We start from the raw sequence: 21,726 nt of genomic DNA, 5'->3' as shown, positions 1-21,726 counted from the left end.
GGCGCGAACGACGGTTAGGTTACTATGGCGGGTCGCTTGCAGCAGCTCCATTTTCTACGCGAGAGATACTATCGAATCCTATGCGTGTAGCAAGTCGGGGACCTTGGTACGAACGTCCTGAAGCACAGCCAGGACACTTGCATGGCCGTAGCATCGAGCGAAATCGACAGGTGTTGCGCCAGACTAGAGGCGGCATGACAACTTCAATGGGTACCATACACCCGTACACTGGTCGGGACGTCGAGTTTGGCTCGTGCATACGCAAGCTGGCGCACAACCGTTGCATGACCCTTGATGGCGGCCACATGCATTGCCGTGGCCCCTTCCTGCCCACGCATTCGCGATGAGCGGCTTGACAAGCAAGAGATGTTGCGTCGCGTACTACCTCGCTTTCGATCGCATTCACATCGGCCCCCGCCTCGAGCAGCAGCGCAACAATGTCTGCTCGGTCGTTTCCAGCCGCGAAGTACAGGCACGGGATCTGTATCAAGTGTGAGCGACGGCCGTATAGAGAAAGCGTCGTACATCCGCGACGCGGTTGACGTTGGCCCCCATCTCTAGCAAGGCGGCGACGGAGGTGGCACAACCACGGCGACAAGCAATGTCCAGTGCCGAGACACCACCAGCCTACAAAGCAAATAGGATCGCGATCTGCTTACGTAGAAATCCAAATGGACCGATATCGTTGTGTTTGGGTCGACGCCATTGAGCACGAGAAAGCGAATCATGTCCACATGACCTTCATGCGCTGCACAATGGATGGCCCCTTGACCATACTAGAGGAGCACATTTGATGTCAAGTCTATACTCTTCCATACCTTGTCAAAGCGCTCAAGGTGGGCACCCGCGGCCAAGAGTCGCGCGGCAATCGCGACATTTCCATGGGCTGCGGCCGCCACGATTGGCGGCTGCCCGTTCTAGTGGAGAAGTGTAGGACGCGCCACCACACCTCAAACGGTACTTGGTTGTTGACGTCATTGGCGCCATTGGTACTCACGGCAAGGAGCTCTTCGACCACGTCTTCGTGGCCCAAGCGGGCGCCCGCATGAAGCGCAGTCCCCATCTTGCGCAGGGTATCCATGTGAGTGGCCTTGCAATGTATCGGTGCTGCATACCAGATTGCTCAAGTGGACATCGGCGCCACGCATTAAAAGGAGGCGCACGATGTTGACGTGGCCATGAACAGCGGCCCGTATGAGCGCCGTTGTGCCATCCTATCATTTCTGGATCGCGGATCATCCTGCACAACACGAAGGCCGCACCGCTGTCGACAGGTCGATGTTGGCGCCGGCGTCAAGAAGCAGCTCCACAACGTCGACGTGTCCTTCAATTGCAGCAATGAGCAGCATGTGCCCACCAAACTGCACAGGTTGTTAGTCTGGCGATCGCTCCGTTGGTGAAAATGTACAGTACATACGTTGTTGCGATGGTCAGGGTCGGCGCCATCGTAAAGGAGTGTGGCCACTCGCGCTGCATCGCCGGTCGTCACGGCGTCGACGAGACTCGTCTTGTACGCAGTCGACTGCTCGTGCACCGCCATTCGCTTCTGTCGAGTCGAAACGGCAATGCTGGTCAAGCTAGTCAACACGTCTCTCAACCCCGTGCAATCCATTTATAGAGGTCATCAGCTGCAATCAAATGATCGAATCGAGTTTCCAAGGGTTTTGGTACCCACATGTGATGTTCCACATTGCAGTACGGCAGCGTGACCATCTCCCACGGACCACGATCCCTGCCCATGAGCCCTGCGTAGACTATTATAAAGCAGAGCTGGGAAATGCAATGCCGCTCTAGACCAGCATATGGTCTATGAACGAGCCAAGGCTGTTAGTTTTACCCAAGGATCAATTTGTAGAGGTTCTCACAAATGATAGGATGCATTTTCAGAGGGCATCCGCGGTTTGTGATCCTCCAGCATTGACCATCTTGGCTCCAAGTGTCCATGGGCGAAGACGTGCGATATGTGTCATCGCTCATGGCTGTCTGATGTCGTTTCGCGTAGGCCAAAGCAGTGGCACTCGTCGACGCTGTCCACGCTGGCGATACCACCCGTGTGGCTGCGCTACTCGGTGGCCACGCCGACGCCAATGCCTGCAACCAGGTCTCGTTTTTGCTGCTCAACATCGCGCGATCTTGACACGTGCATGTAGCTTGGTGAGCTACCGCTCTTCGAAGCTGTGCGACGAGGGCGACACGACATGGTGCGCTTGCTCCTGGACGCTGGTGCCAAGCCCGACTTGCCGAGTCGAGTACGGTCGAAGTATCTCGTGTTGCGAAGTGACTGATGTGTGTAGACTGGTGCGACGGCGCTCTTGGCCGCTGCCGATGCAGGCGACGTCGACCTCGTCCGACAGCTAGTGCGGGCCCGCGCAAACGTCAACTTTCGTCATTCGGTACAGCCGCGCATCACGACAGCAGGGTCGAACCATCCGATAGAGTGGCGTAACGGCCATCATCCTTGCTGCGCAACGCGGGAGCGAGGCCTCGGTGGACGTCCTCGTCAATGCTGGCGCCGACGTCCGGTCGCGGACTTGGGTACTGCGATCGACGACTAGCGACCAGAATCATGATTGAAGCAACAGACGGGGGTGACACCAATTCTGGCGGCCGCAGAGCAAGGAAACGTTGCGATCGCGCGCCGCTTGCTTGATGCTGGCGCCAATATCTTGGACGTTGATCAGGTTCGTTCTACTTGACGACTCATCTGACGTTGAGTTGTGTATTTGTAGGATTGCTATGGCGTTCTCCATTTTGCAGCAAAAGAAGGACATGTCGAGATGCTGGATGTCCTCGTCGCATCCCGAGCCCCAGTTGACGCGGTGTCCAAGGTAGACCCGAAACCGCACTCAAATATTTTGCTCATGCACAACAATCCTCTAGACCGGAGCGACGCCGTTGCATTGTGCGTGCGTGACGGGCCACGCGGTGGCAGTTGATGCGCTTTTGACCGAGACGTATCCGTACGCCGACGAGATCACAATGGTCTTTGGGCAGTCCGATACCGTGTGGGCTAACGTTTGAGGCCGGTTTAGGGCTCATGCCTTCTGGCCGCGGCGACTGAAGGCTTCCTTGATGTCGTCAAAAGGCTTCTAGCGCGTGGTGCCAATGTCCACTACGCAGATGCAACGGTGGGGTCCATTACCTTATTGTGCAGTCGACGAGCACTACGTTGAATGAAGTGCGTGTAGACGGGAGCGACGCCGCTCTACGAGGCAGCTGCCAACGGGCACACGGAGGTCGCACGTGAGCTTGTCAGAGCGGGTGCTATGATGCTCGACCGTGCCAAGGTCCTTGATGTCGCGCTCGTTGCTCGCCAATCTCACCGCAAGGCGCGCTATAGGATGGATCTTTGCCTGTGGTCGCGGCCGCCAAAAATGGTCATGCAGACACGGTGCACATGTTGCAAGACTTGCAACGCAAGGTAGATAACACTCGTTTTGCAATCTGCACTTGCCCTTCCTTTCACTCGGCGCTTTAGGTCCTGGACTTGTTCCATGCGTCCCGGCACGGTCGCCTCGACGATGTCCGTGCGCTGCTGTCGGATGGCGTCTGCATGAACCAAGTTGATGACGTACACCGTGCCACATCATTGCGATTGAGTGCTCATCCATCATTGTAGCACGGCAACACACTGGTCCATCTGGCGCTACTGGGCGGCCACGACGCTCTTCTTGCCTTCGTTTTGGACCACGATGGTGTCGAAACGACGGCTCCCAACAAGGTCCTCCGTTGCCTTCTTCTTCCCGTGTGAAATGTGTTTCGTTTTTAGTTTGCCGAATGCCCGATGAGTATCGCAGTCAAGTCGACCAACCAAGCTGGTATCGACCGACTTTTGCCGGTCCAAGCCATCACTGTTGCCGAGGTACTTTCATTGCACTAGAAACATATTGGGTCTTGACTACTTCGCATCAGGTGGCTGCACGCTCGTTGGCAAAGCTACAAATAGTTGGCCTTGGCGGCTCCAGTATCGTCTTCAAGGACACGCACTGTGGCCAAGACGTAGCCGTCAAGGTGCATGGAAACGCCTATTCAAGCGCTGCGATCATTCGAGAGGAGATCCAAGTCCTCAAAGAGTAAGCTGGCTGTTGCTACTGATTGAATTCAGCTCATTTAGCACTAAAATAGCAACCCGTCGCCGTACATTGTGCGGCTGCTCGCCACGGCAGACGCGGAATCGAACGCGCCGCAGCTCATCTTCGAGTACATGGACGGCGGCAGACTCACTTCGTACCTCGAGAAGCTAGCGAGAGACGAACCGGTACCCGTGGTATACGCTCCCATTGAGATTCTCTGGGTCGTCGCCAATGCTCTTCGCGACCTCCACGCCAAGAACGTCGTTCATCGCGACATCAAGACCGACAACATCCTCCTCTCGTCCAAGCACTACATTAAAGTGGCAGACCTCGGTGCCGCCAAGAAAGAGTCCAACGACATGACAACGGGTGTTGGCACGAACAAGTGGCGAGCGCCCGAAGTCCTCACGTATGGAAGCGGCTACGGCACGCCCGCCGACATTTACTCGTTCGGGATTCTCCTCCAGTCACTGTCCCCTAACCCTACCGATGCGAGTACCGAGTGGGCCCAAGCCCTCGCAGCGGACTGCACGGCGATCGATCCAACGCACCGCCCGACGGCGGCCAAGCTTGTTGAAATCCTGCGGCTACAAATGCGGTACCTATCGAGTAGAGTGAGAGATGACGATGTATGTCCACGCGTAGGCGTTCGCAGCTGGTGGTGTCGTTGCCAGCGTTCTTGCATGACCAAAAGGTTCGAATCTCGTTGCACGTATCTCGTCCTGTATACTTGCAATAGGTTGGTCCTCCAGCCATCGACGTCATCCCCATCAACCCAACTGTGGTGGTCCGGGTATTGTCTGCTGAAATCGCACACAATAGTGCACGTCACTTTCTCGCCTAGAAGCTCGGCCCCTCGCCGTCAACTATCCAGGTAGCGAGTCCACCGAGGCATTCCCTTCTCAAAAGCGTGTATAGAGGATGCCAGAACGTTTTCTCAGGGCTATTCAAAGGCGGAACGTCGTCGAGGTGGTCGACCTTCTCGACAACAGTGGCGTGGACCCCAACTGTGCTTCCGCGGTTCGTCAACTTCTTCTCAGTCAGCTGCTTATGTTGCATCTGACAGACGGGCGAGACGGGTCTTATCACAGCCACGTGCCTGGGTCACTGCGACATTGTCAGCGTCCTGTTGGCACGCGGGGCCAACGTGAACGCAGCTCAAATCGTACGTATTCCACGTGTGCGGCATCCGAGTCTGTTCGTGTTGTAGGCTCGCATGACAGCGCTGCACGCCGCTGCGCAGCGAAACAACTGCAAGATTATGCAGATGCTTCTTGCAGCCAACACCGCCAACGTCGAAGTCCGTGACAGCGTACGCAAGTCGACTCTTTGGCGTCGCAAATCATTCTTGTTGCGTTAGTATGGCCACACGCCGTTGCATCTCGCCATCAAAAATAACAGCAAGGAGGCCCTCGACGTACTTTTGCACGCCAATGCCAACGTCAACGCAGTGACCAACGTAAGCTCGTCTGTCTACGACGGCGTAGGTCATCACGACCTTGATAGGACAAGGACACGCCACTGCACTATGCGACAAATTCTAAACTTGATGCGGTCGTCGCGCAGCTCATTGCCCATGGCGCCAACGTCAATGGCCGCAACAATGTACTTTTGGTCTTGAGGAGAGATTTTGTCATGCAGCCCATTGTTTTCTAGGTTAGCATCACACCACTGTATACCGCGCTAGTCAATTTCGACGAGCCTTCGGTCACGAGTCTCGTCCAATCGGGGGCTGATCTCCACGATGTGAAAGTACAATACCCTATCTAATTTCCCGCCACCTAACGGCACCTTGCAAAACTAGGACAACGAGAGTGCGCTTCAAGTCGCTTGTCGCAAACGCTTTGTGGCTGCAGTACCCATTTTACTGACGCATGGCGCCGACGTCAATACCAAGCATGTGCGTTGTGGTTGGCGATACGTCTCGAAAGACTCCACCATGTGTTGTAGAACGGGCTATCTCCTCTGTGGGACGCCATCATGCGCAACTGCTCTGATCTTGCCGCCGCTCTCCTCACGTCGTCCGAGATCAACATCAACGAGCAGGACGAGGTTGGTGGTGCGTTGCTCTCCAAATGTGACTCAGTTCTAACTTGTAGCTTGGCAACTCGCTTTTGCACCTGGCTGTCAGCAAGCACAACACAACCATTGCTCGCTTGCTTGTCGGTGCCAAAGTCGACGTCGATGTCGTCGACGCGGTATTAACGCCACAATGTACTGTTGCTGCGCTCACATCAAACTGGATAGAGTGGTCATCGAGCCATCGAGCGAGCATTGGCGCTAGGAAACCAAACCATGTACGAGCTCTTGCTTCCGGCGTCCGACCACGTATACAATCAATCTTTGTCTTGATTCGCATCCTGAATCTCACGAGCTTGTAGAGCAATCAGCTACTCGCTGCCGCACAAGCGCAGGCGCTAGGGTCTTTGAAAGCGCTGCTCCGACTTCCTTTCAACGCGAACGTGTGGAACGAGGTGCCAGCTCGTACCGCATGCCCGTCCCTTTTCCGATTTTTTGTCTGTTTAGATCGGATGCTCTATTGTGCATTTAGCAGTGGAGGCCAACAACGAAGCCATGCTGAACGTACTCCTCTCGCTGCATCCTAGCCAAAATGGCGGACCCATGCAGGTATAACAGATCGTTGCTCCTCTGTGTTGCTATCCAGTGTGCGCAGACCCTTGTCGAGAATGCAGTCAGTGATCGACGGCGTGTTCGCCCAGCGAGCCGCTGGAACGCCGTCTCTGCGTGCGTTTCTTGCATTCTTCTCGCAACATACACCCCATGTATGCTTGACCTAGGTTTTCGTCGTCATTCGTCATCGATGTCATTGCAACCGAAGCTCCAGACGTTGTCATCGTCGAGCCCACCGACGGTCGCAGCCTGCGCGAGGCTCTCGTCACCATGTCGTTGAGTGTCCGACCCGTGTGGCCATCGCCCAAGTTGCACGTTGCCATCGCGATGGCTCGGGCCCTTGCCGATCTGCATGCCGCTGGCCTTTTCCACGGGTCGCTTTCAAGCCACAGCGTCTTTCTTGGCGTCGAACGTCGCGTCAAGGTCGGTGTGCCGGGAACGTCCGACCCCAATCTGTCGACGCTGCCGTGGACCGCCCCCGAACGACTTGGCATGTTTGCGCCGTGCACGCCGGAGGCTGACATTTATGCGCTCGGCGTCATTTTGACCGAGCTCGACACGCTACGTGCACCGTTCGAGGAAGAGAATTGGAACGACGCGCAGCTCATGACGGCGGTGGGCCTTCATGGACGTCGCCCACAACTCTCGGATGCCTGCGACCCGCGGTATGTGACCTTGGTCGACCAGTGTCTAGCCCGAGATACGACCCGTCGCCCGACGGCTACAGCCATTGTGGCTACATTGTCCATGCTGCAAACGCCCGATGACACTCTCGTTGTGGCCCGTGCCCGAGCACCCTGCCTGTCTCTTGAGACACGCAACTACGTACGACAAGCATGCTTCTCGCCGACAATATTGCCGTGGCCACTATATTTTGGATGGTGTAGGAGGGCAAGACGCCGCTGGCCATGGCGATCGAGCGCGGCTACTCTTCCATGGTTGCCAAGCTCTTTGATCGCGTGCACCGAGCTGCGGTCGAGGTAGTCGTCACAATATCCCTGTTAGTACGCCGCAATTATGTCATGTGGTCGTAGATTTCGGAAGACGGGTACGCAATGACCACGACAGAGCTCGGTGTTGGCGGCTCTGGTGTCGTCCTCCTTGGCTCGTACTGCGGTCAAAACGTTGCGGTCAAGCGGTTCCGAAGTGCAAAGTACTACTCATCGATCGAGCCCGAAGCCGACGCACTTGTCGCGTACGTTCGTTCTCGAGTATTGACCAAGTGCTCATCCATTCGAGTAGGTGTCCGTCCCCATTCCTCGTGCGGCTAGTGGCCATCGCAGGTCGCCACTCGGAGACGCCAGCACTTCTCTTCGAGTACATGGATGGCGGTCGTCTTCAGACGCACCTCGAGAAGAAGCGCATGAACGAGCGCACGTCGGTGCACGTGACCAACCTCCACGTGGCCTGGGTCATCGCCAACGCCTTGCGAGATCTGCACGCCAAGAAGTTTGTGCACCGCGACATCAAGAGCGACAACGTCCTTCTGAGCTTAAGCGGCGAGATCAAGCTCGCCGACCTCGGCATGGCGCGACCTGAGGCAACGGAAATGACCGAAGCGGCAGGTACCCGGTTCTGGATGGCGCCCGAGATCCTGCAAGCGCATGGCACGACGTACGGTCGACCCGCCGACATTTACGCGTTTGGCGTCCTCCTCACGGAGCTGAACACGTGTCAACTGCCGTACTTTGACCAGGACGTTCAAGATCGAATTGCGTTTAACCGCGGTGTCATCAACGGCACTCTTCGCCCGACGTTGACGACCGAGTGCGAGCCATGGCTGCGCACGCTGGTGGAGATGTGTCTGCTTGGAGATCCGGCACTGCGGCCAACAGCCAACCAGATTGTCGAAATGCTTCAAATCGAGCAAGTGGCTGCAGCAGCGAGCATGGGCGTACTCAATAGACTGAGGAAATTGACGACTTATTGCGTCCTAAACGCTAGGTGACCGAGGCGTGTATGCGCGTCGTGGCAAGGGACGACGTCGTCGCATTGACGCAGCTGCTCGAAAACAGTGTATCGCTGGAGACGACGCTCTCCGTATCCTCCTTCTCTTTGCAAGAAGAATAGGCTCATGGTCATATAGAACGGTGCGTTGCTGCTTCTGGTAGCGACAACGGCTCGGGCCACCGGAACAATGCAACTCCTCCTTGATCACATCGTCGACGTCAACGCCATGCGCGTACTTGACGGACTCCAAATTTGAGGAAATCTCAGCCGGTGCGTAGGGTGGACGAGCGCCGCTGCACGAAGCTGCTTCTAAATCTTTGGACACGGTGCTGTCCATGCTCATCGATGCGGGGGCGAATGTCAACGCACGCGACAACGTACTACGTCGAGGGCTAGATCTTCGCACTCATGTAGACCCATGTAGACGGGCAGGACGCCTTTAGAGCGGGCTATCAACGCACGTGCAACGGCGTGCATCAAGCTACTTTTAGTGGCTGGGGCCGACGTACACGCTCCCACCACGGCAGGTGCCCTCTTTCCGGCTCTCGGCTCAGTGTACCGCGTGTGTAGGGCGGGAGAACGCTACTTGAAATGGCGCAGCAGGACAAGGTCCTTGCCGCCGACGTTGTGCTGCGAATGCTCGAATTCGCTGCGTCTCGGGTATGCTTCGTTGCATCTCGCATCTGCATTATGCGACTGTGTAGTCGAAGGATGCGGTGACACCCGAAATCGTTTGTGTCGTTTGTGGCGACTCGCATCCCGTCGAGGCTACGTGCAGCAACTGTGGCCATGATGCATCGACAACGGACCGAATGACCGCCGTCGTCCGGCAGTTGATACGGCTGCATTACTCTGGCTACCCCGTCCACTGGATGCGCACGTGCATTTCGTGCTTCGAAAAGAGCATGACGATCGTCGACGCGCTCTGCCCAACGTGCACACATCCGCAACAAGAAGGAAAGGAGCTCAAGCTGCTGCACTTGCGCCTCAAGATAGCTCTACGATCTGCAGCAACAAATGGGGTAAGACAGCGTAGAGCCATCGTCAACCGTCGACGTGTCTTGTAGTCTGCGCGTGATGTGCCTGCAGTCCCGCGTAGCGTCCTGCGCTGGCTAGCGCGCTAATGGCCACCATGTTACGACCAAGGCTGCGGTCGATTATCGATACCACTCAAGTACAGGTGCGCGCAGGCCTAGCCACAAGAACGATATGATCCCAGAATCATTGCGTCAAATGTAGTACACAGTTCCGTCAGTGATGATTCCTGTCGCGTTGTCTGATCGCGACGGCCCAAGTTAAGCTCGTGTTTATGGAGACATGCTGTGGTCAAGCTTCGTGGTTCACAGCATCAGCGTGCCCAGAGGGTTCAAGCCAAATGTCGAGTTTCTGGGCGCAGTGACTGGAATGGATATTGGATTCTATGAAGCACCTCGTCGCACTGAATTAGGATACGAAGTGAACGCAGGTCGTCTCCCGTTCCTCACGTGCGTTGAGCGCTCGGTGCATCGCGGCCACGACGGCCGGGCAAGCTTGCATGCTTTCGCGAAAATCTTGCCCAACGCATTGTATGACGTGGCACCCCCACTGGTCACATACGTGGCGTCGCGCTAATAAAAAGGCATGTATCGGTCGCCCTTCTTGGGGCTGTTGCAGTAGGGCTGATGGGGCAACATCGCATGTATATAGCCAATCACCCCATGCTGTCCAGAGGTCCGTCACTGTCAACAGACTCAAACCAGGGCTACATGTAATACCGGTATCTCCAAGCAGATTTGCTGTTTTTGACACGGCCTGTGGCTAAATTCACCGCACTCGAGTGGATGCCGTCGCCACGGTGCACGCGTTTACCTTGGATGGTGCAAGAGGCAACGTCCAGCCACGTGCATTGCCTTGACCAACGCTGTTTCTATCACCATGCACGGCCATGGCTCGCACGCGACCGACAATCATGGTCGGCTCGGTCTCCGCCGATTCTGAAAAACGTTGCGTGTTTGTAGCCGTATGCTACCGCACCCACATGGTACCGTATCCGGTCGCACTATCCGGCGCCTCCCGGAGCTAATCTTTTGATTTCATCGATTGGGATTCTTGTGGTTGCTACCAAGGACGACTGGATGATGCAGGGCCCATCGGCCACTGCGGACTTCCATTTCCCATTGGCAGGAAGAAGATCGGCACTGCGTATCTCTTGCCCATAGTTTTACGTCTCATCAATCAACTCACACTTTGCTTTTTCCTCTTCTCGACCACCTTGCCTACACTGCGCAGTGCGCGCAGCTCCGCGAGCGTCAATAGGAATTGCCATGTGTGCAGCCTATGCCTCGATGATGGGCGCTCACGCCTGGCTTGTTTCAGAAAGAGACCGCCAAGGCGAAGAACGCCAGATAACCGCCGCATGTTGCATGTACAGTCAGTATTACCTGTGCACTGCACACGTGATACTGACTAAGACCATCACTCATCGTCTGGGACCGATACGTCAGCATTACACCGTGGGATAGAGTGTCCATGGTGCTTCGTCCATCATTCATTTTCGTTTTGCATGGGTACCGACAAGAGAAAGTACGCGCACCGTTTGCGCACGTTGGCGCGCGAGGCCGCGATGCCGCAGTGCTGTCTGTACAAGCCTGCCGACGAGCGCACCCCGACAGCGACCATTGACGGCATCGAGATGGCTTCACAGCCTCTCTCGCCCAATACCTTGACGGCGCTCACGACCAAGTACGCTGGCCGCGTCCCGACCGACGACGTCATCCTCCGCGATGTCTACGCCACCGCCGACTACGTGGAGGATTCCTGCCTCCTCGGGCGACTCGGCATTGGGCATGCGTGCAACGAGTACGGCCTCATGTTCGAGATGACGCTGGCGCATTTTGCAATCGACTTGACCGGCGACGCATCGACGTTGACGCCAACAACGGAGCCACCGCCCCATACCTTTGCGACGGTCGTGTACTTTTTTCCATCCACCTGCGTCGGCGGCGCCGTCACGATCGCACACGGCCACCGAACAACGACGTTCGAGGCGCTCGACGGGTGTTTTCTCTCGTTCTACAGCACGTGTGACGTGACGGTCGCGCCCATCACGTCCGGACACCGGTCTTTCGCCGTGTACTACGCCGCGTACATCTTGGACGACTATGACTCGGACCATAGCTACGGGCCCACGCCCAAGTTTGCGCCGCCGCCACTGCCGTCGATCCAAGAGCTCCAGAGTGCTGCTCACCACTTTGATCCTCAAGACTACAATGGCGTCGCGATCGGGCTCGAGACGCGCAGCTTGACGCCGACGTTTGATTCGCTCACGGGGCATGACAAGGCGGTCGTCGACCGGCTACTCGCAGCCGACGTCTTTGACATTGCACTTGTGCGGGCGGGCGACAACGGCAACAACAAAGACATTCTGTCGCTGCCGGAGTCGTTTCATCCGCTATGTGAGACCCCGGCGTTCGTCCAAGAGGTCTACCACCAGACGCCAATCCACGAGGTTGCCGCCGACCTCGACAAGATCAAGTCGCCCGGCTGCTGTCTGCTCGTGTGGCCCAAGGCGAATCGCGTGCGCATGTTGGGTTACAACCGCACGGTTGGGCTCTTGCGCGCCAATGTGGACGGTGACGTCGTCGACGACCTCGGCTACAGGTCGCTCCACAGCATCTTTGAAGCGGCTTTTCGCTTCTTCTATCCGCAGCCCCGAAACATGGACGTTCACGACCAGTGGGCCGACGACGAGACCATGGCCAACTGGATTGTCACGGTGCTTCGACGCTTTGGCGCGGCCCGTTTCCAGCACCGACTCCGAAAGGCCGACGTCTCGATCTCTTTTGTGGCTCAATTGGTGCATCTCGCGACGGCCGGCGACAAGCTCGCGCAGACGATCGCATGCGACTGCATCCCAGTGTGGTGGCCTAGCTTGCTGTACCAGCTCTCGGCGACCGACTGCGCTGGGAAGAAGAAAGGGCTGTGTTATGTGTTTGACATTGAAACGTACCTGCTCGAGCACCCGATTCACGTGGCGGCGTCGACGCTCCTCCGCGGTCGGCACTTGCCCGATGTTCTCGTGCGCAAGGTAGCGGCGTATCTCACGCCGCCGCTCGCGTCGCTGCTGGAGACTGTCCGAACTGACAAGTGCCTCATGAGCAGCCTTCCGGCCGTCGTGTGGTCGCGGCAAGACTCGCTGTGTAGCGAGCGCCTCGCAAAGTGCATTGATTTCGCTGTCGAGTATCTGCGCTCGGGCGCCGAGCGCGCTAGCTGCTACAAGGGTCACGTGCTGTATCTGGCGCTGCTGACAGCCGGGACACCAGCCTTTGCCGACGTCGACGCCGACATGCAAACGTGGCGACACTGCTTTGATTGCAAGGGCGAGTGCACTGGCGTCGACAAGAGGTCATCGTCGACGGCGATGGACATGCCCTTCTTGGAAGAGTACATGCGCGAAGACGACGAAGAGATTTGAATAAGAGCGTCGTGTCTTCTGCACAACACCACCCTATGGAATCTCTAATAACATGCAAGTGCCGGACGTAGTCTTACAATGAGACGGGCATGTCGCGTCGCGATATGCATTTTACAACAAAAATACCAAATCGGCCAACCCCTTGGAGCAACTCGCCGCCCCGCATCCTGTTGGAAATACTAGTACCTGCTCTGGTACCGGCGAAACACCCTTTTCGCCCTGGACACTCTTATCGCGCACCACTCGTGGATGAGTCTCCTCTCTATAATGCTATAGGCATGTATTGCAAGGTTCGATACGTCGTTGGTCGGGACGCGGCCAGCGTACTTGGTCGTCACAGTGCCGGGCGAGAGAGGCCCCGAAGCACTCTCGATGCCGTCAAATGCATCCACTTTTGACTCGTCCGGTAGGCGACATCTCGGCCGAAGTGACGTGATGGGTGTCACAAAAGACCTGTTGCTGCAAATGACGGTCGTTCAACTTCGCACAATGAATTGTTGATGTAACCCAAACCTTCACTTTGGCAGCGCTACGCAGTGGGACTGTGGGACCGATATCCAAGAGTACATGTGCCAGGGGCAGGCGACACGTCGAGTCGGGTGACGGTACCAGAGCACGGTACGAAAGTGATGGTCGGGGTACCTGCGATGGTGTTCTCCTCGCATTAGCTTGTTTGAATGAGTGACGACGATGGCGAGGCCGCGTACCATTTACGCACGTTGGCGCGCGAGGCTGCGATGCCGCAGTGCTGTCTGTACAAGCCTGCCGACGAGCGCAACCCGACGGCGACCATTGACGGCATCGAGATGGCTTCACAGCCTCTCTCGCCCAATACCTTGACGGCGCTCACGACCAAGTACGCTGGCCGCGTCCCGACCGACGACGTCATCCTCCGCGATGTCTACGCCACCGCCGACTACGTGGAGGATTCCTGCCTCCTCGGGCGACTCGGCATTGGGCATGCGTGCAACGAGTACGGCCTCATGTTCGACATGACGCTGGCGCATTTTGCAATCGACTTGACCGGCGACGCATCGACGTTGACGCCAACAACCCAACCGCCTCCCCACACCTTTGCGACGGTCGTGTACTTTTTTCCGTCCACCTGCGTCGGCGGCGCCGTCACGATCGCACACGGCCACCGAACAACGACGTTCGAGGCGCTCGACGGGTGTTTTCTCTCGTTCTACAGCACGTGTGACGTGGCCGTCGCGCCCATCACGTCCGGACACCGGTCTTTCGCCGTGTACTACGCCGCGTACATCTTGGACGACTATGACTCGGACCATAGCTACGGGCCCACGCCCAAGTTTGCGCCGCCGCCACTGCCGTCGATCCAAGAGCTCCAGAGTGCTGCTCACCACTTCGATCCTCAAGGCTACCATGGCGTCGCGATCGGGCTCGAGACGCGCAGCTTGATGCCGACGTTTGATACGCTCATGGGGCATGACAAGGCGGTCGTCGACCGGCTACTCGCAGCCGACGTCTTTGACATTGCACTTGTGCGGGCGGGCGACAACGGCAACAGCAAAGACATTCTGTTGCTACCGGGGACGTTTCATCCGCTATGCAAGACCCCAGCACTCGTCCAAGAGGTCTACCACCAGACGCCAATCCACGAGGTTGCCGCCGACATCAACAAGATCAAGTCGCCCGGCTGCTGTCTGCTCGTGTGGCCCAAGGCGAATCGCGTGCGCATGTTGGGTTACGACCGCACGGTTGGGCTCTTGCGCGCCAATGTGGACGGTGACGTCGTCGACGACCTCGGCTACGGGTCGCTCCACAGCATCTTTGAAGCGGCTTTTCGCTTCTTCTACCCGCGTCCGTGGATCAACTATACCGGGAATCCCGAACAAACCACACTTGCGATGGCGTCCTTGCTCTACGACCACGGCGACCTGCGACTCATTGAGACGTTCTTGGACGTTCACGACTCCTGGGCCGACGATGCGACCATGGTGTCTTGGCTCCTCGCGGTGCTTCGACGGTTTGGCGCGTCTCGCATCGAGTACAAACTACGAACGGCCGACGTCTCGATCTCTTTTGTGGCTCAATTGGTGTCTCTTGCGACGGCTGGCGACAAGCTCGCGCAGACGATCGCATGCGACTGCATCCCGGTGTGGTGGCCTCGCATGATGCACCACCTCACCCACGGCTACTGTGCCAAGAAGGACGAACTGGGCCATTTGTTTGACATTGAGATGTACATGCTCGCGCAACCGATGTGCATGGCTGCATCGACGCACCTCCGTCAGCACTTGCCTGATGTTCTCGTGCGCAAGGTGGCGACGTACCTCGCGCCGCCGCTCACGTCGCTGCTGGACACGGCCCAAGTCCACAAGTGCCTCATTAGCAGCCTTCTGGCCGTTGTGTGGTCGCGGCGCAAATCGCTGCGCAGCGGGCGCCTCGCCATGTATGTTGCACTCGCCGTCAAGCGTTTGCGCTCGGGGGCTGAACGCGCCAACTGCTGCAATGGCCATGCGCTGTATCTGGCGCTGCAGACGGTCGGGACGCCAGCGTTTGCCACAGCCGACGCGGACGTACAAACGCGCCGGTGGGGCCATAAATTCAAAGACGAGTGCGCTGGCATCGACAAGTCGTCGCTGACGGCGATGCAGCTGCTCGTCTTGGACAAGTACATCCGCGAAGACGACGAACCGTGTTTTAACAGGTAGCGTGCGGTTTGAGCGACTAATTTGTATCTTTGTATTGAACGCGACGTGTTGACTGTTTGCGGCGACCGCTGCCGTCGTCGCGCGCTTCTGCAATCGCACGTGATCCAAGTGGTGTGAATATCCGTATCGTCCATACTACTTCATCGGAATTGAGAACTTAATGGCGAGCGGAATGTACGATGCGCCCTGTCGAGCGAGTCCCGCCGCGACCGCGGTCGGAAGAGAGCAAGTCTTTAGAGACTCTTCACCTCGCATAAAGTCCAACGGTGGCTCGAAGACGTAAGCAGCAATCTGGCGCACGAGGACGTTTGACAAGTGACGGTGCAAGAGCGCAGACACCGCCATCTCTGTTAGGCGCGCGAGCATGATCGTCATCATAGCCAGTAAATGACCCAGCGCATCGCGCGTAATCTGAGGTTCTTGGCGTGGTGCAGCATGCGAGGCCGCCACAGCAGGATGCAATGCGAGCCTGTCACCGGCGCATGCGAGAGAGATCAAATGCACAACGAAAGCACTCGAGACGTCGGCCGTTTGGAGTCGGTCCTCAATACGAGATGTGCACGATATTAAATTTAGCATGGAACCTGACACCTAAACTATCGCAATGGACGCCAGCTGTTTGGAACTGACACTGTGAAATGTGTGGTCGCCCATGCCTGGTAGTTAAAACGATCGTCGCTTGCATTTTTTCGACAAAGAACCACCAAGACGACATCGTCGACCACTGCACGAAGTCGCACCTTTGCAGCTCTTGATAAACAGACCATGTACCTTGCACACGCCCGTCAGCAGAAGACCATCACGCAAGCACGCAGACCGGCTCTGTGACATCTGGCATTACACTGTTTGTGGGCATGGCGTGGACAAGTACCGGTACTGTTCTTGAGGGTACAGGCCAAGTGATAAACGGTGCTGCGTGGTACCGCCAGCTCCTTGGACCAGCTCGATCGACGCAAAAGGTACCATATATCCCAGTCTTCCAACCCCAATATACGCAGTTTTGAAGCGGGTGGAATTGCCCATATTTGCAATCTTCTGTGGGGACATGCGACACGTAGAATCGGGCGACGGTACCAGAGTGATGGTCTGGGTTCGTGCAATCGCGCTCTCTTCACATTTGCGTTTTCCATGAGCGACGACGACGGTGACGACGCGTACCATTTGCGCACGTTTGCGCGTGACGTGGCGGTGCCGCAGTGCTGTCTGTACAAGCCGACCGTCGAGCGCAACCCGACGGCGAAGCTCGGAAGTATCGTCGTGCCCTCGTGGCCGCTGTCGACCGAGACGCTCGCGGCGCTGTCGACCAGATTCGCTGGCCGCGTCCCAGCCAAGGACGTAGTCTTCCGCGGCTTCCACACGATACCCAGGCATGCGTTCCTGTTTGAATCCTCCATCCTCGGCCAACTCGACCCGGAGCAAGACGAGGACGATGATAAGCTCGAGTTCAGCATGACGCTGGCGCATTTCGCGATCGATTTGACCGGCGACGCATCGACGTTGACGCCAACAACCCAACCGCCTCCCCATACCTTTGCGACGGTCGTGTACTTTTTTCCGTCAACCTGCGTCGGCGGCGCCGTCACGATCGCACACGGCCACCGGACGACGACGTTCGAGGCGCTCGACGGGTGCTTTCTCTCGTTCTACAGCACGTGTGACGTGGCCGTCGCGCCCATCACGTCCGAACACCGGTCTTTCGCCGTGTACTACGCCGCGTACATCCTGGACGACTACGACTCGGACTATAGCTACGGGCCCACGCCCAAGTTTGCGCCGCCGCCACTGCCGTCGATCCAAGAGCTCCAGGCCGCCGCTCGCGGCTACGATCGTTATAACGCCATTGCGGTCACGATCCGGCTCGAGACGCGCAGCTTGATGCCGACGTTTGATACGCTCATGGGGCATGACAAGGCGGTCGTCGACCAGCTACTCGCAGCCGACGTCTTTGACATTGCACTTGTGCGGGCGGGCGACAACGACGAGAACAATGGCATTCCGGCGCTACCGGAGACGTTTCATCCGCTATGCAAGACCCCGGCGCTCGTCCAAGAGGTCTACCACCAGACGCCAATCCACGAGGTTGCCGCCGACCTCGACAAGTACGAGTCGTCCAGCTGCTTCCTTCTCGTGTGGCCCGTGGCAAATCGCGTGCGCATTTTGGGCTACGACCGCACGATCACGCTCTTGCGCGCCGACTTGGACGGTGACGTCGTTGACGACCTCGGCTACGGGTCGCTCCGCGGCATCTTTGAAGCCGCCTTTCGTTGCTTCTATCCGCAGCCCCGAAACAACAACTATGGCATCAACCCACCGCAAGGCACGTACGCGATGGCATCCTTACTCTACGACCATGGAGACGTGGGGCTCATTGAGATGTTCCTGGACGTTCACGATCATTGGGCCGACGACGAAAACATGGCGCATTGGCTCCTCGCGGTGCTCCGACGCTTTGGCGCGTCTATTTTCCAACATCGACTCCAAACGGTCAAGGTCTCAAATGCTTTTGTGGCTCAATTGGTGCATCTCGCGACCGCCGGCGACAGACTCGCGCAGACGATCGCATGCGACTGCATTCCGCTGTGGTGGCCTCGCTTGCTGAACAAACTCACGGCGGGCTACTGTTCCGAGAAGAAGAAAGGGCTGTGTTATGTGTTTGACATTGAATCGTACCTGCTCGAGCACCCGATTCACGCGGCGGCGTCGACGCACCTCCGTCAGCACTTGCCCGATGTTCTCGTGCGCAAGGTAGCGGCGTATCTCACGCCGCCGCTCACGTCGCTTCTGGAGACTGTCCGAACTGACAAGTGTCTCGTTCACAACCTCCCGGCCGTCCTTTGGCCACGGCGCAACGCTCTGTGCAGCGTGCGCCTCACCACGTGCATTGACGTCGCTGTCGAGTACATGCGCTCGGGCACCGAGCGCGCTCGATGCTACAACGGCCACGTACTCTATCTGGCGCTGCTGACCGCCGGGACACCAGCGTTCGCTGTCGTCGACGCCGACGCGCAGACGCGGCGACGTTGCTTTGATTTCAAAGGCGAGTGCGTGGCGCTGGACACGTCGACGTTGACGCCGATGCAAGCGCTCGTCTTGGAAGAGTACCTGCGACGTCCAACGTACGGGTGTGCGTAGAAGCTGTCGTATCGGGAAATCGCATGAGCCTTGTAATCTTGAAATATAAGGATGTAGTACATGATAGCTACTAGCGAGGAAAAAGTTATGGTCTCTGGCGACTCGTATGCATTTTATGACGTCCGAGCAAGCCGACGACATGGAGCCGACGGGGCAACGAGGCCATGACCACGTGTATGTGTCCGTGGAGCTAATAGACGTTGCCGAGTTGCCGGCCTTTGACATGCACGAGACACTCGAGTTCCAAGGCCTCGAATTCGAGACGCTGATTTTGCGCATACTAGGATGCTGATGGCATTGTCCTCTCTGGCAGAGCGGCTCCGGGCTCTATGTGGAGCGGATGAAGGCGCTGGACTCGTCCATGTTGGTCGGATGATCGGATCATTCGGATCTGGAGACGTCAATACAATCAACAATAAAGAAAGCCACGCGGTTGTTGAGCGTATTGTTGCTACCATTGTGGATATGTTGTTTGTAGGATACTCGAGGGAATTGAAAGACGCACGACACCTTGCTTCGACGTTTGCATCTCCAAGGGCCGTCCAAGTGCGCTGGCTGACAGCCGTAATACTGTAATCATACAAACAAGTCCCTTTAAGGTGCGTTTTAAACATTCGAACTTAATAAGAGAAACGCAAAATGGACGCGCTAAAATTCAACTGCAGCTATGCCGCTCAAAACCATTGACCAACATTCCTGCAGCGGGAGAAAGGTGCACAACTAACGGGTTTGCCATGAGTAAAGTAGTTTCTTTCTGCTATGAGGTCATCGTCTCGAGCTACTTGATCTTGCGCGCGACTCGCTGACGTCTTCCAACGATATTCCCGCACAGCCACACCGCGCCTCGGGTTGCCAAGGCCAATGGATGCACCGCCGAGCTCTCGTTGTACGCATTCGCGGGCGTGAACCAGGCGTGTGTTGCTTAGCCCCGCTAGGATGCAACCTGGAGCTGTAGCACCAAGCCAGATATGTCTTGATTCGCAGAATGTACACGCGTCGAGCGCTAGCAACATTGAACGAAGATTGACGATTTTGAAGTACTGTGGTCTGCAGCGATAATTGGAACGATAGGAGCGAGCTACTCCCTGAAGCAAGACGTTCCTGCCAACATTGCCGCCGCCCGCTTCTTTGCCGCTCCCGAGGGCGCCCCGTTTTTTAGGCCGCACCAAGATCACGTTGCCGATCGTCCTGCACCGCGACCTCCAGTCGTTGACACCGCCTCAGTCGCTGGCGTCTCTCGAGGACCTCAACATACTACGTAGCTTTGCCGCCGATCGCGAAGACTGGAAGGGATTTAAGGAGCTTGTCGTCATGGGCCACACCCGCGGCCGCAAGCGCCGCCGCCTGCGCTGCCACGGCCTGGCGAGTGAATGAAGAAGAAGGAGATTGCTAGTCTCTACGTATGCAAACTCTTTGTAACAACAAAGATAACGCGAAACACGTTTTTATATATAGGAGCGAGCTACGCTTACTGGAGCGACCGGGCGGGGTATGACGTCGTCCAACTCGACGATCTACTTGGACTCGATGGATATTGTACACGCACGTGTCATAGGGCGGGATGCCTCACCAGTGCTGGCGCGGCCTTGATGAGAAAAGATAAGCTTGATATGCCTGAATAGAATACACTTCACACTAAGACGACTACCCAGTACCGTCCGAGGTACGGGCACAATTAGGCGCTGCCATAATTACGAGAACGTGCGCTCGGATGTGAACCGGTATTTCTTGCGAGCATCCTGTGCGAGAAGTATGAGAATGAATATGTCGCCTTCGCATGATGCTCGAGTGGGGCCGTAGACGACTCGATTGACCGCTCGGCATTGGGAGTGGCGTGGCGGGTTGGAATCGACAAGGCCAAAGGCAAAATGACTAGCTAGCCTACTGTCGACTCATCGCGTCTATCTGGACCGCAAATTTCAATTTCCGGGCAGCGCCTGGATGTGCCACATTCCTGCCTCGGGCAAGGCCCAGTCGACGCAGTTAGAGTGCGGGCTGCTGTGCATGCCCTTTTTTATATGGAATATCAACGGTTGTAAAGCTAAAAATGTGCAAGGCAAGTACAGAGCTGCCTCCAACGAAGACTATTGTGATGCGCTGTGTTGTACTACTTGGAAAGACGCAAGCGCGTTTGCGTCGATGAGACGCAATGCAACGATTCTACACTGCCGCTATTCAAGCTACACGTGGATTTGCTTGCACACACGGCCTTTTGGCTAAGACGTGAGGGCATCTACAGTACTAGTATACTAGTATGCTGCGACGTCGGCAACAGCCTGATACCATCGAGGAGCTTTCCTTGGAATCCTTGGGAGGCCTTTCCCTATTATCCGGATCCAGGATGGCCGTGCCCAGATTCCATTGGTCGTGAACGCTGCTATCCGCAATAGCGTGCACGAATTGCCATGACCAAGTATGTACTTCTTTATGGAAATAGCCAAGCCAGGACTTTGTGTGGGAAATCTATTTATCACATCGTCCACACGGTGAAAACCACGCGCCAGCTGGTGATATTTTCTAAAATTTGTATCTTGTTTTGTGTATAGAAGGTGAAGATAACGCGGCGCGGATCAGCATTCGAATAAAAAAAAGTACGATAAAGTACGATTTTTTACGCACTTTATCGCGATTTTGGCGCACTAGAACGGGCCGCATCTAAAAAAGACACTTGAAAACAGCTGAAATCGTACCTAAAATTCAAGCACGCTGCCCCCCTACAGCAAGGGATCTGCACCATCCGTCTCGAAAAAACCACTCCGTGGTTTTTTCGTAGGGAGGGTGAAATCAGATTTAGTCCAATCATTCCTTCTCG

At 56.6% G+C, this 21,726-nt stretch overlaps 6 protein-coding genes across 6 annotated transcripts; all 6 read left to right on the top strand.

Moving 5' to 3' along the window:
* Positions 1–4,015: 4,015 nt before the first annotated feature.
* On the top strand, positions 4,016–6,165 carry SPRG_13098 (serine/threonine protein kinase; the record flags this gene model as incomplete). Its single annotated transcript, XM_012351968.1, has 13 exons — positions 4,016–4,062; positions 4,126–4,671; positions 4,719–4,767; positions 4,813–4,866; positions 4,918–4,947; positions 5,140–5,238; positions 5,284–5,385; positions 5,434–5,532; positions 5,580–5,678; positions 5,730–5,825; positions 5,878–5,973; positions 6,024–6,125; positions 6,160–6,165. 13 exons carry the CDS (start codon positions 4,016–4,018, stop codon positions 6,163–6,165), a joined length of 1,425 nt encoding a protein of 474 aa, XP_012207358.1.
* A 767-nt stretch (positions 6,166–6,932) lies between these two features.
* Positions 6,933–8,910, top strand: SPRG_13097 (TKL protein kinase; the record flags this gene model as incomplete). Its single annotated transcript, XM_012351967.1, has 6 exons — positions 6,933–7,436; positions 7,592–7,684; positions 7,739–7,899; positions 7,947–8,598; positions 8,649–8,744; positions 8,791–8,910. The coding sequence occupies exons 1-6, from the start codon at positions 6,975–6,977 to the stop codon at positions 8,908–8,910; spliced, it is 1,584 nt and encodes a 527-aa protein (XP_012207357.1). The 5' UTR covers positions 6,933–6,974.
* A 616-nt stretch (positions 8,911–9,526) lies between these two features.
* SPRG_21238 (hypothetical protein) lies at positions 9,527–9,778 on the top strand (the record flags this gene model as incomplete). The annotated part of the gene is made up of 2 exons (XM_012351999.1): positions 9,527–9,676; positions 9,722–9,778. 2 exons carry the CDS (start codon positions 9,527–9,529, stop codon positions 9,776–9,778), a joined length of 207 nt encoding a protein of 68 aa, XP_012207389.1.
* Positions 9,779–11,196: 1,418 nt separating this feature from the next.
* On the top strand, positions 11,197–13,196 carry SPRG_13096 (hypothetical protein; the record flags this gene model as incomplete). Its single annotated transcript, XM_012351966.1, has 1 exon — positions 11,197–13,196. The coding sequence occupies one exon, from the start codon at positions 11,197–11,199 to the stop codon at positions 13,105–13,107; it is 1,911 nt and encodes a 636-aa protein (XP_012207356.1). The 3' UTR covers positions 13,108–13,196.
* Positions 13,197–13,844: 648 nt separating this feature from the next.
* On the top strand, positions 13,845–15,782 carry SPRG_13095 (hypothetical protein; the record flags this gene model as incomplete). The annotated part of the gene is made up of 2 exons (XM_012351965.1): positions 13,845–15,478; positions 15,506–15,782. The coding sequence occupies 2 exons, from the start codon at positions 13,845–13,847 to the stop codon at positions 15,780–15,782; spliced, it is 1,911 nt and encodes a 636-aa protein (XP_012207355.1).
* A 1,128-nt stretch (positions 15,783–16,910) lies between these two features.
* Positions 16,911–18,914, top strand: SPRG_13094 (hypothetical protein; the record flags this gene model as incomplete). Its single annotated transcript, XM_012351964.1, has 1 exon — positions 16,911–18,914. The coding sequence occupies one exon, from the start codon at positions 16,911–16,913 to the stop codon at positions 18,912–18,914; it is 2,004 nt and encodes a 667-aa protein (XP_012207354.1).
* Between the last annotated feature and the right edge of the window lie 2,812 nt (positions 18,915–21,726).

Source organism: Saprolegnia parasitica, assembly GCF_000151545.1.
Source record: "Saprolegnia parasitica CBS 223.65 unplaced genomic scaffold supercont2.90, whole genome shotgun sequence".
Lineage (NCBI taxonomy): Eukaryota > Oomycota > Saprolegniomycetes > Saprolegniales > Saprolegniaceae > Saprolegnia > Saprolegnia parasitica.
Note: the sequence above shows the minus strand (reverse complement) of the source record. Positions and strands in the feature narration are given on the sequence as shown.